The sequence below is a fragment of the Saccoglossus kowalevskii genome, chromosome 19 (assembly GCF_978046115.1).
Source record: "Saccoglossus kowalevskii chromosome 19, keSacKowa6.1, whole genome shotgun sequence".
Taxonomy (NCBI): domain Eukaryota; kingdom Metazoa; phylum Hemichordata; class Enteropneusta; family Harrimaniidae; genus Saccoglossus; species Saccoglossus kowalevskii.
In genome coordinates this window covers 16,190,969-16,204,422 of record NC_140659.1, presented here as the reverse complement: position 1 = coordinate 16,204,422, position 13,454 = coordinate 16,190,969, and the positions used below count along the sequence as shown (strand labels likewise).

Here is a 13,454-nt window from a genome sequence, read left to right as displayed (position 1 = left end):
AATGCAAACGCCGATCTCATCAGCACATATGTGGTTTCCTTTTACAATAACACTAACCGTCTTCTAAGTTTACCACATTTGCATAGACTACGCATAACGACAGAACACACCTTTCGTGGGAATTCTTTCGCCGCTTAATTTCCAGTATTATTTTTCATTCAATTCCCCCAATTTTCTGTCTCTATTACAATTTCGTCATTCTTTGTATGTTGGGTGTAAACCAGGGTGTTATTTTCTCAGCCGTTACCGAATATCCTGAACCGTGTTTACCGGATAAATTATGTGAAATTCAAAACAAATACGTGTATCTACAAGACTGGCTGGAGGAATAGTCAGCTCACTTACCTGCATCATGACGTCTGGCTGTGGTGAAAAAATTAACCACAAAGAGCGCCCACTACGGTCTGGATATATATTAATCTTGAACGACTTATGGTAGGAACCTTGACTTATGGGATGGTGTATTATAAGGTTAGCCGATGAATGTTGAACCAAGGCAAACAAAAAACAAATAGTTCGATTAACTTCGATTAACATATATATCCAACGGACGACAGACTCCGATTTAGTATAGTGAAAGTTAAACGCGCTACAGTTCAAGCTATGGTACGACCCAACATGTATAGTTGATGACGAATATAATTATCTCAAGCACAGAACTAGTGATTAATTTTATATTAAGAGAGCAAGTGAAAGAAAAAATACTGGTTAAAATTAAATGAATCTTCCTGATAAACAAAATAGTCAAAGTTACCGATAGGTGGCGATGTTTATCAATTTCGTTTGATACTGCTCAGATAGTGCAACAAAAAACCTTACTGTAAACAGCGCCCGCTTTAGTTTGTTTCTATTAAACTATCGTAAATTAATTGTATTCAAAAACACAAAAATAAGAGCAGAAATTTGGACACTAGACGCTCTAGCTCTACCATGTCAATCGAACCGCACAATTTATGAAGTTTGAATACTATGCTGTTCTGACCTAATATTGTTTTAATTTTTTTTCCATGCCGATGATGGTTTAACGTGGATTTTGAGATGATGATGAGTTTATTCCTCTTTTTTTTCATGTTCCATTTTTGAAGATTACACTCAACATCTTTAGATCAATACTACCCATTTTGATTTAGAAATTCCGGTTGCGTTATTTAATTTAGTCAACGATAGAGGTTTGTTATTTTTGTTTGTTATTCTTTCTTTTATGTAAGAAGCTTATTTTTCTGATTTTGTATTATTATCTGCAATTATTTCTCTACTTCAATTAAATGAACGTATTATCAATACGCCATTAACGCTTCCAATCACATGTTGTTCAGTTCTATGTTTTTCAAGGTTCTATACACAAATAATTAAAATGTTTTAACACGTCCAGCATTATTCCTGATCTTAGCTTTGAACCAACGTTTCATCTAATACTTGCGATAATGAAGAGTTATCTCTCTAGTTCAAGAAGGTATGCGATATTTGCTTTTTTGCTGACTAATTAGAGATTATAAACGACAAGTGAGAGTAATTGGTAAGAGATGTAAGCGCTCTCTGGGTAAAATTTTGCATATTTTGCGAGAGACAATAACCGAGCGTAAACCAAAACAATAAACAATAAAATGTTTTTAATTGTGATTCTTTGCATTTACGTTGATTTACGAAACGAGGACAGGCCCAGCGAATCACGATTTCGACGACGTCCCGTGTTCCTTTTAAACGCTATACTGCAATGAACGCACACGTTCCTCGCGGGGATTTTTCTCACAAAATGCCCAATTTATTACCATTTTTGGCAATAACAATTCGTATTAGTAGATTACCAGGCTTCTCTGTTTTTATCAGTTGATCATACAACCGCAACCACAATGAACTGTGCTCACAGTCGTGCGATCTCGATTCAGTTGGATACTAGTATTTAGGCCAGTTTATTCAGTTTTGGGGGCGGGATCACAGGTTTTCTAGTGCCAGATATAAGACCTTGCTTCAGCCAATCAGATTGCTAGATTCAGACTAAATATGTTATAATAATTCATATTTACAAAAGGTAGTATGTGGGGTTTCTTCATTAGGGTTGATGTTCCAAAGTACCAACGCATTATATACAAAATACCTTTGATCATTGTATCGAATAGTTTTAAATGCGTATTTACACGAATAAATATGTGTCTAAATACAGCATTTCTATAAATCGCGCCCTCTAGTGACATGCGTTTTTATGACGTAAATGAGAAATACACATACCGTTATACGCGTCCATATAGTTTTGATCTGTGGACGTCCATCATTGAAGAATATGTTTAGGAGAGATTTTAATAGATACGTCATTTCGGCATCACAAAAGAGTTTCATAAATTCAGAGCCCCATTTATGGTTTATATAGCATTTGCTTCAGTTGAAACATGCTTTTTGACACATTTATCTAATTTCCGCAAATTTCAATAAATTGTGTATTTGCTCCCCCTAATATTTATTGAAGATCATAACTGGTAAATATTGGCTCATAGCCGAACCATATAAATAATATATTTAGCATGGATAAATAAATATGCCCACACAGATTCAGCATGTTCATTATTATAATCACTTATTTTGCAATCATTTAAAATACTGTGGAAAGGTTTTTAGAAGATAAGGTAATAAAGACTGAAAATACCTCATCATTCGGAAATACGCCTTCATCAACATACTCCTCTTACTCTGCTTAAATCCCTCATCCGTGGGATATACACTCTTATCAACATACTCGACTTACTCTGTTAAATACCTCATCAGTGGGATATACACCCTTCTCATCATACTCGACTTACTCTGTTAAATACCTCATCAGTGGGATATACACCCTTATCATCATACTCGACTTACTCTGTTAAATACCTCATCAGTGGGATATACACCCTTATCATACTCGACTTACTCTGTTAAATACCTCATCAGTGGGATATACACCCTTATCATCATACTCGACTTACCCTGTTAAATACCCCATCAGTGGGATATACACCCTCATCATCATACTCGACTTACTCTGTCAAATACCTCATCGGTGGGATATACACCCTTATGATCATACTCAACTTACTCTGCTTAAATACCTCATCAATGGGATATACATCCTTATCATCTTACTCGACTTACTTTGTTAAATACCTCATCAGTGGGATATACACCCTTATCATCATACTCGACTTATTGTTAAATACCTCATCAGTGGGATATACACCCTTATCATCATACTCGACTACTCTGTTAAATACCGCATCAGTGGGATATACACCCTTATCATCATACTCGACTTATTGTTAAATACCTCATCAGTGGGATATACACCCTTATCATCATACTAGACTACTCTGTTAAATACCACATCAGTGGGATATACACCCTTATCATCATACTCGACTTACTTTGTTAAATACCTCATCAGTGGGATATACACCCTTATCATCATACTCGACTTACTTTGTTAAATACCTCATCAGTGGGATATACACCCTTATCATCAATAACTGCAACCACAAGGAATTGACCGATGCAATAGAATACTGTACATTTTGACCATAGTAGACCAGACTATTGAACACTGGGGCTACTGGGACCACAGGAATGTCTTTTGTCATACATTTCACATAAATACATCAAGAGCAGAATTGACCACATAGTTAAACACTGATCACTGCAATCACCATGAACTTAAAATACTGTACAATTTGTGTAAGTAAATTGAGACCACAATAACCAATTTGATAATGGGGAAGTAACTTACCGGTATTTGGACTGTACATATCAATAAAGTTTCCATGCAAGTATGATAGCTAATAGGTGGATGTATAATGTGTCTATGTTTTATCATGATGGCATATTAACATTACCCTGTATGGCAACTATACTCGCTGCAGAGCCTTAGCAACCTATCTTCTTCCGCCAGTTTGAATAGAGTTGACAACAAATGTTGCACTCTGTCACAAGATGCAACTTTTCTTGTCAACAAATTTGCATTTTGTTAATTTGAGTATCATGACCTCAAGGTAGAAGTCTACTCATAAATTAAAATACCCAGAATTTATTCATTTTGCAATAAATTGTACTCCAAGGCAATATAAGGGATATTGACCTAAAAAAAGTTGGGGGTCACCAGCCTTTTTTTTTGAGAAATTGATGGTTGTATTTTAGTGGAAAGTCGTCATTTTGACACTATTATAACACTTTTACCACTGATTCCTACGGCAGAAATATTCTGTATTATCTCAAAATCTAGCATGGTAACATGGGCTGAAAAAATCATATATTGTTAATGATGGAGTACTTTTTAAAACAATCTGGGTTTTAAAAATTGTCAAAAAATGCAATTTTTCTTTAACATTGTGTTCTATGGAATTGTTCTAAAAAATAGCAATTTTCAAGAAATATTAGGACACGTTTCTCAAAAAGCTTAACTGTAACCACACAATAATGCTATTTCATTGCACCACGAGACATTAGCTTCATGATTGTACATAATAAACTAATGAACATTGTCATGCAATTTATGACCAATTTTGTCAAAAATTATGAGTAGGCTTTTACCTTAACAGCAGAAACCAATGATCGTAATTTATATTGTGAAAGATAAATACCTTTATGAAGCATGTAAGCTGTAATATGCAGATATGGCTATTAAAATTCCTTGTACTACGGTATGTTATTTCCCTCGAATTGTGAATAATTTGATTTTATTTACATCAGCAAGCGTTGGATTGTGGAGCTACATCACAGAACATTCTACGTTCTATAGACATGCACCACTGTACCATATATTTCTATGGGCTACATGTGAGCTGCCGTGGAATGCCGGTTGAATAGCCGGTGAAAATAGCTAAAAACAGCACAAATTCATACATAGGGGTTATACATGTTACACTGTTCGAGAGAATCTTAACAACTAGCCCCAAGTACAGTTTCCTGAGAGTTTTCGACAGTTGTTTTCACTGGTGATGGTTGCCAGGCGGTGGAAGTGCCCCGATGACCGCACCAAAGAATACAGAAATGTGCATAAGTGATTATAATTGTGATATATGATCATTGCTATCATAGGCAGATGTTAATTGCAAGAAAGGGTTTTGTGGATTTCACTTAGGCTGATTTAACAGTAAACATTACAATGACATTTGTCCCAGTTCTTCATTCACCATTGTCAGATTAAGGGTTTAAAAATTCACTTTGACATTTAATTTTTTCAAATTTGTCTGAAAATACATTACATGTTCATTACAGAGAATTTATACAAGAGTTTTAAATGAAGATGGGTTACAGAGGCATGATAGTTTCATCGTGTTTAGGCTTTAAGATATTCTGCAACTTTGGGTAGCGACAGAAGTCTTGAATTCAGAGCAGTGAGCTTTGGATACCCATCAAGACAATTGGGATTTATTAATTTCCATCGTTGAGAAATGGACAGAAACGTGGCATCAGCAAAACCAGCCTGTAAACAAACAAACAAACAAATAATAATATTAACGAATCACATTAGATACAAGATAGACAATAAGAAATGATGAAATGAGTCTACCAACAAGTTCACAAACATGAAATGTGCGTGTCAGGTAAACAATGAAAACAATTTGTCAGGAACGAACTTTAAAACCAAAAAAACAATAAAATAAAACAAATAAGAATGATTTTCATGAAATACCACTTTAGTATTTTCCAACATAACCCTCACCCCCCAAAACATTTGTACAAGATTTTTAAAAATCTTCCCTTAATTTTGAAATTTAGATTGAGATATTTGTTTTAATTCTGAAAATCATAATTCTAATCATAGCAAGATAATTCAGGTGCGACAAAGTTCACACAAGTTTTTAATTTTGCAGTTTTCTTACCAATTTGATATTGCAGCTATGGCGATATAAAATGTAGTGTTAACCTTTCCAATGGCATAATTTATTTTAATGTACTGTTTTAGAATAATACCTCTTAATTTTAGACTAAATTGGCATAATTTTCAATTTTTGCATAACATTCGGGGGTTTTTCTAGAAATAAATTTTAAGAGGGAGCACACCTCGCCGAGGGAGCACACCTCGCCGAGGGAGCGGAGTGGCTGAGGGGGTGGGAGGGGGGGTCCTAACAGTGTATTTATCGAGTATTTATATATTTTTGGAGTATTTATAGCGTATTTGATGAGCAAACACATTGTCAAGTAGTGGTGATGTTTTCACTGAGAAAAGATTGTTTTAAGAAAGATTTCATGTTGTATGGCAGCATATATGTGCACAGCCCAAGTGTGACATCAAGTTTAATCGGCATTTCCGTAAGAGGGCATAAGCCAGGAGTATGAAGGCACTGTTCTCCTGTATGGAAGAACAACCCCAACATTAATATAAAAGTTTTTTTAAGAAATTATCTGCTTTACTTACTGATGACCATAGATGACTTTAACCATGGGTTAAGGCAAGTTCTTTTTTTAATTCAAACATTTACTAAAATTGTACTCTGATAGTTTTGTGGGGGTGTTGGACTATTATGTACCACATTTTGCATTTTTAATTTGTGGGAATAGTGGAAAATGAGTTTGTGAGGGCACTGTAATTCAGAAAAGTGGTAGATTGTTGTAAATCTCTGTACTATTCAAAAACATTGAACGAATCATATGGAAAATCAAAACAATCGTCATTATTCAGATGCCCTAAAAATCATTGAAATTTGAATGTTTAGTCCATATTTCCCACAATGCAGGCATATTTCGAACAATAGCCCAAAGACTTCAAACGCTTAGGAAGAATGACCCCCCCCCCCCAGAATATCAACAAAAAACAAAAGTAAGAATAATTCACTTACTTTATCACCAACAAAGTAACCATCACCACCGTTATTAGAAGTCAGCATATTTTCTAGCTGCACCAGCACTGGGGGGAATGTGTTCTCTGCAATATCTTTCCGGATTTGTTCCTATTTCAATAAAATATTTATTATTATACATCTATTGTACCTCCTTAAGTTAGAGCACACCATAATTCTGCAGCATTGCATCGGATATCTGCATCCTACCTTATTAGGAAACATGCAATTCCAAATAAGGATTTTCAAGATGCTTATTTCAAAACAAACAGAGAGCTCCACTAATTATTACCTTACAGTTTTTGGCTTCTTAGGTCAGGATGATGAATAGTATCAAGGTTTTTAAAAGGATAATGCTCTTTTTACTTTAAAGCGAGAGGGTCGTCCCGCGTGCGGGAATTGGGTCCCAAATGACGACAACAACTCAAGCTAAAAACACAAAGGCTCATGGGTAGATGCTTGTTTGTAAACAATGACACGCTATGGCCATCTGACGCATGCACAGGTGACGACCACCTCACTTTAAACAGATGGGACCCAACTTGATTCTGTTTGAGCTTCTCAAATCGAAAAAATAATTAATATTCCTACCTTTTTATCTGGATCTTGTTCTTTAGCCCAAACTTTCACTCTTTCAACAACATCATAAATTTGATCAACAATCATATCAGCTCTTGCCTGATCATAATTATCTTTTCCATATAATCCTATAAAAGAACAGGAAACTTATTAGCGACTCCACCATCCTATCATCTGAACAGCGCCCTCAATTCAAATGCAATTACCATATTACAAAGAATTCTGGGTAATTTAAATGATCTAGAGGATCCAAGGTGGTGCACAGAATTGAAGACGATCTCATGATAATTTTTTAAATTGAAAAAAGGGTTAAAAAAAGAAAAAAAAAAGGCAATAAAATAATACAATAAATGAATATATGGATAGTATCTATACTCACCGTACTCCTTAGCCACATATCGTGCTACTGCCCTGCTTTGAGCTATGGTTTTCCCATCAAATTCTAAAATTGGCAGCTGTCCAAATGGCATACCTGAAAGTCAAAAACCTCAGTTTAAGGGTTGTTAATTACTACTCAGTCATCCACGTGATCTTGAATCAAAACTTATCTTTTTTGTTTTACTACTATCCTAGAAAATTAAAAGTATTGTCACAAAATGAACAAATCTGACTAAGGTTTACTTGAGATGTCTTCATACAAAATATCAAAGCTATCTGGCTACTAGACGTTTTCAAGAAAAAGTCGCATATGTAAAGTTGACGCCAACAGAAATCATTACTAGTAATATTAACAGCAGCATCATTACAAATATTCGATGCAATTCACTGGACATTCACAAATTGAAAGTGTAAAAAAAAATGTGTCACAAACATTGGCACAGCAGATGCACTACCTTATTAGCCTATATATCTAAGCTTTCAGAAGATGTATAGTTTGTTATAGTTGCATGCTTAGTAACTTTTAGAGAATGTCTGAATCACAGATAAATTTTTAATATTTGTTATCCATGCTGCTAATTTAAGCCTTTGAGTACCATTGTCAACTTTTGGCACCATTCTGCAAAATGATTTTGTACATCCTGCACCCCCCCAACATAAAATATTGATAAAAATTCACAATCCTTTTGATGAAAAACTTAAAAGCAATGAAATTGTTCGTATGGTCTAAAATTTATTGAAAATTTGACAAAAGGTGAAAATATTTGCACTGAATTTTGGGCACGAAAAATATCTAGCTTTTAAAAGGGTTATGACAATTGCTAGGATTGCATGGGAAGTTTTTATCTCAGCCAAACTATTGCTCACCCACCTACTTAAAGGAGGTTATCTTTTGTGCGTTTATACAGTTAGGGTTGAACGAGAGATCTACCTGGTCCATTCAAAGCCGAATGGGGCAGCATCCTTAATCACTTGAAAATCAATATATTTTTGAAAATCTGTTTCTAATCAAAGACGACAACACCTTCTTGATATTGATGTCTCCCAATCACCATCCCAATGCTTAGGGTTTCTGTCATGACAGAAAGTGGTATGCTTGAGAAGACAAGTTGCTTGAGAATGCAACAAAAGATTTGTGCCAATTGCTGACGATGATCAAGGGGGCTGCAACTCATTCATCTACAGTTACCACCCAGAAATTACACATTATTTGAATGGAACGTAATACAAAGAAGGCGATATAGGATGTAATTGTGACTGGCTCGAGTCAAACCCATTTACGTGTCAATTTTTGCTGGCTCAAGCCACTGGACGCTGGATATGAAAACATGGTAAATATGATATACAAAACATAGTGTGTTTTCAATGAGAAATCTATAGATAATTTGGTAAATCTGCAAATATAGATTATTGAGTATGCTACGATATTGGTGATGCAAACTCCCTCTGAAGGCTCTATGTGAATGCTCTGATATGCTGGACCGAATTCGGTCGAATTTTTTTATCGGTTGGCTTAATATAACCACAACGGATCGTATTTTTGTAAAAGATTGGTATTTTTGTCCTGATTTGTATGAACCTGAAAAACACGTTTCACAACTTGTTTCTTATTTAGTTTTATGCTGCATTCAAGATGGCGGCCCGCATATAGTAAATATCGCATTTATTTTATTATCACATGTGCACCAGCTGACTGTGTGCTGGACCCAATGGACATATCACAGTCTGGATTCAATCAGCTGTAAACGTTATCTAGGTCATCTATAAAACAATGCAACAGTGACACCCTCTATGTAGGTGATATGACAATAATACACATATAAGTGAACACACTGGGCAACTATGTGACTCAACAGAAATTGTGAACCAATTGAGCACATAATGCATTACATAATGCAGTGTTCCAATTACACAGAGAACATTTTCTTCAAAAAATTTAGCTTCCCAGAGTTTGGAAAATTAAACCTAGATTTTAAGTTAGTTTATTTATTGGATTACTGTTGATAATATTCAAATGATTCACATTGCAAAGTCCACGTCTGTATTTTATATTTTGAAACAAGTGAAGCAGACGATAACTACATAGTAAAATGGTGTTGACGTCCATACTGCTGCACTAACGGTAATTCTGACCAGTGTTGTGTCAACCACAGTCTCTAGACTCGTATTACTGTCTGGATCAGCACAACCAAAGTGGAGAGAGTAACTTTTACCTCCATGGTGTGAGCCGGAACGTTTGGGTCAAATGGAAGATAATTCGAAAAACCGAACACAACATTACGATCAATTGATACTCACGTCCTTTTTCTTTCTGCATCTCCTCCGCACTCAGTTTCACCAGTTCATATTCGACACCTGCCAGCGCAAAAAGCACTTTAGTGGTCCCCACGAGACCACACTTCTGGGGAGTCACTAATCTATACGAAGGCATTTCAGTTGATTTCTGGTGCACTGGCAAACGGACTGATAAACCACCCTTATATAAGCTCCGGCGTATCAGTATCAGGCGTGAGGTCACTGTGAGGTCATGTAGCTGCCCTCAACGTCGACCTTCTGAATTTACGCCGCACTCTCCCCACTTTTTATTCAAATCAACGAGCGCCGTCTATAGACTTGCACTTTCACTACTTTTTATTCAAATGTTCGCCATCTATGTTTACATGCGGTGCTATTGAAAAAAAAACAAAACAAAACGTGATTGTTTCCCCGCAAAAGGTGAGAGTTAGGGTAAATCCGTCAAAAGAGGAACATAATGCATCATGGGATGCATTTGCACGACATTCTGCGTACCACGTATATCAACATATAAACTCTTAAAAGTCGAGTACACCGTGACATTGAATAAAAATAAGTAGGATCTCCAGAAATGAATGATTTGATTTTATAATAAAAAATATTTATATAGTGCTCTCATTCTCAGCTCCAAGAGCATCACACAATCTATCAAAGGTACTGTGATCTAAAAACCTTACGCCATGTGCGTTCTTGCTAAAAAATAATAGGCCTCTACTAGGGATGGCAGCACATTGCCAAACCATACCCCCTATTGCGGACGCACTGGAAATTTAGTACTCCCTAGAGCATACATATTGAAAAAAAAACACACCCTCTATTGCAGACATATATTGAGAACATCCTACTCCTATTGCGAGCATTCTCTGCCGTTTTTTCAATCAAGTGGGGTTGTGATCAACTCAAACAAGCTATGGCCTAGGGTGGTGTATGGGAGTGGTTGTTGCAACTTGAAGAGGGGGCCTACAGCGGGCGCAGCAACCCTGTAGGTTTATTCCTGGGGGCCTATTGCACACATTAGAGTTTTAAAGGGAGCCTGTTTGCCTCCCGCGCGGGCCCGCTTTAGAAGGTGAAAAACAACTTACCTCTTTCCCCCGCTAAATTTGGAACGCACATGGGGGTAGTAACGGCATATAGAGCAGTGGCGGATCCAGCAAAATGTATTGGGGGGGGGGAGCTTCGTTTAAGATATACGGAGCGAAAATCGCAGAGAAGCTATGCGTAATCCAGATATGAATCGTCATGCGTTTGGGGGGGGGGGGCATGGCCACTGATATAGAGTGTACCCCCCGGGTCACCGTGACAGTCACAGTCACAGACCTTATAGAGGGACTGTGCCGGAGTATACGTTCTGTTAGATATTGTGGCTAGCCTGAATTACAATCAACTGTAAATTGTAGACGGGAAAAAATAGGTAACCAGTGTAAAGATAGGAGAAGTGCAGTGTCGGCGGCACCGGGCAGGGGTGGTAGAGTGGTGGTGGCAGCAGAGGGGGCGGTCGCCCCGGGAAATGTTCGGGGGTGTTGCCTCCCTAATCAAGCTGAAACCTTTTGTGTCTGCGAAATTTTCACCTCAAAATGCAGGAAATAGCTTTTCAAGTGGGTTTAGATCTCGCCTCCATGATGCAAAGTTTCGTGCCGCCACCTCTGAAGTGAACTAACATGGTCCGTCTTCTTAACTCTGAACTTTAATCGAGCAGCTGCTTTCCGAATACGATATAGGTTGTTTTAATCGTCACGAGAAAGCCCAGAATTTTTTTTTTTTTTACATAAATATGTATTTATTTGACACAACACTGACTAGAAATAGTACAGCAGTATGAATACTAATAACTACAGCTACCATCTACTAATAATACAATAGTAATTGAGCATGAGCCGGTAATCAACCAACCCTATATCGCCTTCTATTCAGAGTAATGTATCCATTTGTCAGTTATTACGTCATCAACGACTCTCTAGGGATCACAATTATAATGAGTAATTAGTCCCAACTAACGATCAAGAATACACGTTAAGAGCCTGAGGACCTTCGCTGGTATATGCAATAACCCATGTTACGGTATATCAGCCGATTCACTATAGCATATTGATACAACTGAGAAAACACATTCGAAAACCATACCAGTTACACATAATACATGGTAAGTGTCCATGTAAACCAACTATGACCACAACTATTAATGAAACGAAAAATTGATATTTTAACAATCGTCATAGGCAGGGTCGATCGATTAATGCTATGACTTGGGGTTTTCTCTGTGTTTGGTAATACATATTAAATTAAAGGTACGTTCCCAATTGCAAGACGAAACTAACTTTCAATAAACTCTCCCAATTGCACCTGAACTTGACCACAAACCAACGAGCACGTACACACGACCACATACAAAAACATAACATAAATTCCAGTGACGTACACTTCTCGTATGTGGTGAAAGTACGCGAAGTACAGTGACCTCTGGAATACAGTTCACTATGTCTCCATGTGTTACCACTGTCAGGATATTTATATTATTTACGTCACATACTGGCATATTTTAAGCGTCGAATCCAAGACAAGATCTTTATACAGACTTATGACAAAAAATCAGCAAAGACTGCTTCAGAGTCGTACAAGACTGATTATATAGAGATAGAGATTAATTTGACACATTTTCTACCAATCTGATTAGAATAAGATCCTTGTTTGGGCTTACTTATAATTTTTTAATTACTTATTCAAATATTTATTTTTCATATATCTTATTTTAATTAATTAATTGTGACCACAAGATGTACGTATTAAAATACAACAAGTTACAAAATATTACAAATGTAGTACAAATTATATCTAAAATAATAAAAAAAAATACACGCCATACAATGCATGTGATTGATTTAGGTAACAATTATCACAATATTAAAATTTTAATATTTAATATATCACCCAGTTATCATACGGACTAATGGGAATATATACAAGAAGGAGTATATGCAGACAAACCCCCCCCCCTATGTGGCATTATACCTATTTTATAACGCGTGCCAGTAACCGGCCATCCATTCATATGCGATCCGTGGTGCGTGTCTCGGTAGTGTCCGTACCCCGGAGAGATCTCTTACAAGGGGAAAAATTTACAAAGCATCCATTGAAACGTTCAGTCCTTGTCGCAGCTGAGTCTACGATGTCATTCGCCATGTGAGCTTGTTTTCTCGGTAAACATTCGCCGGCAAACTCTTCCGCCGTCAAGAAAAAAAGCTTTTTTTTTCAATTAGACCAGCATGCACAGGTGTAAATGGAAATACGTCATGTGAATACTGATCGTAATGCTCTGACCACTTGGTGACATATCGTATGTATGTGTGTGTGTGTGTGTGTGTGGGGGGGGGTATCAGTCCATCACGGTCCATTCCTATATAGCCT

General features: G+C 36.6%; 1 protein-coding gene across 1 annotated transcript; it reads right to left on the bottom strand.

Moving 5' to 3' along the window:
* Positions 1-5,160: 5,160 nt before the first annotated feature.
* On the bottom strand, positions 5,161-10,299 carry LOC102807896 (S-crystallin SL11-like). Its single transcript, XM_085493614.1, has 5 exons — positions 10,056-10,299; positions 7,759-7,851; positions 7,392-7,507; positions 6,801-6,911; positions 5,161-5,443 (listed from the first exon to the last, which is right to left on the bottom strand). Exons 1-5 carry the CDS (start codon positions 10,186-10,188, stop codon positions 5,297-5,299), a joined length of 600 nt encoding a protein of 199 aa, XP_085349740.1. The 5' UTR covers positions 10,189-10,299; the 3' UTR covers positions 5,161-5,296.
* Positions 10,300-13,454: the final 3,155 nt, after the last annotated feature.

Coding starts and splice junctions, on each gene's coding strand:
- LOC102807896 (XM_085493614.1), bottom strand. CDS start 10,188: ATGCCTTCGTATAGATTAGTGACTCCCCAGAAGTGTGGTCTCGTGGGG. Junction 6,912..7,391: donor AACAAGATCCAGATAAAAAG/GTAGGAATATTA, acceptor TTATTGAAATAG/GAACAAATCCGGAAAGATAT. Junction 5,444..6,800: donor GTTACTTTGTTGGTGATAAA/GTAAGTGAATTA, acceptor GTTTGTTTACAG/GCTGGTTTTGCTGATGCCAC.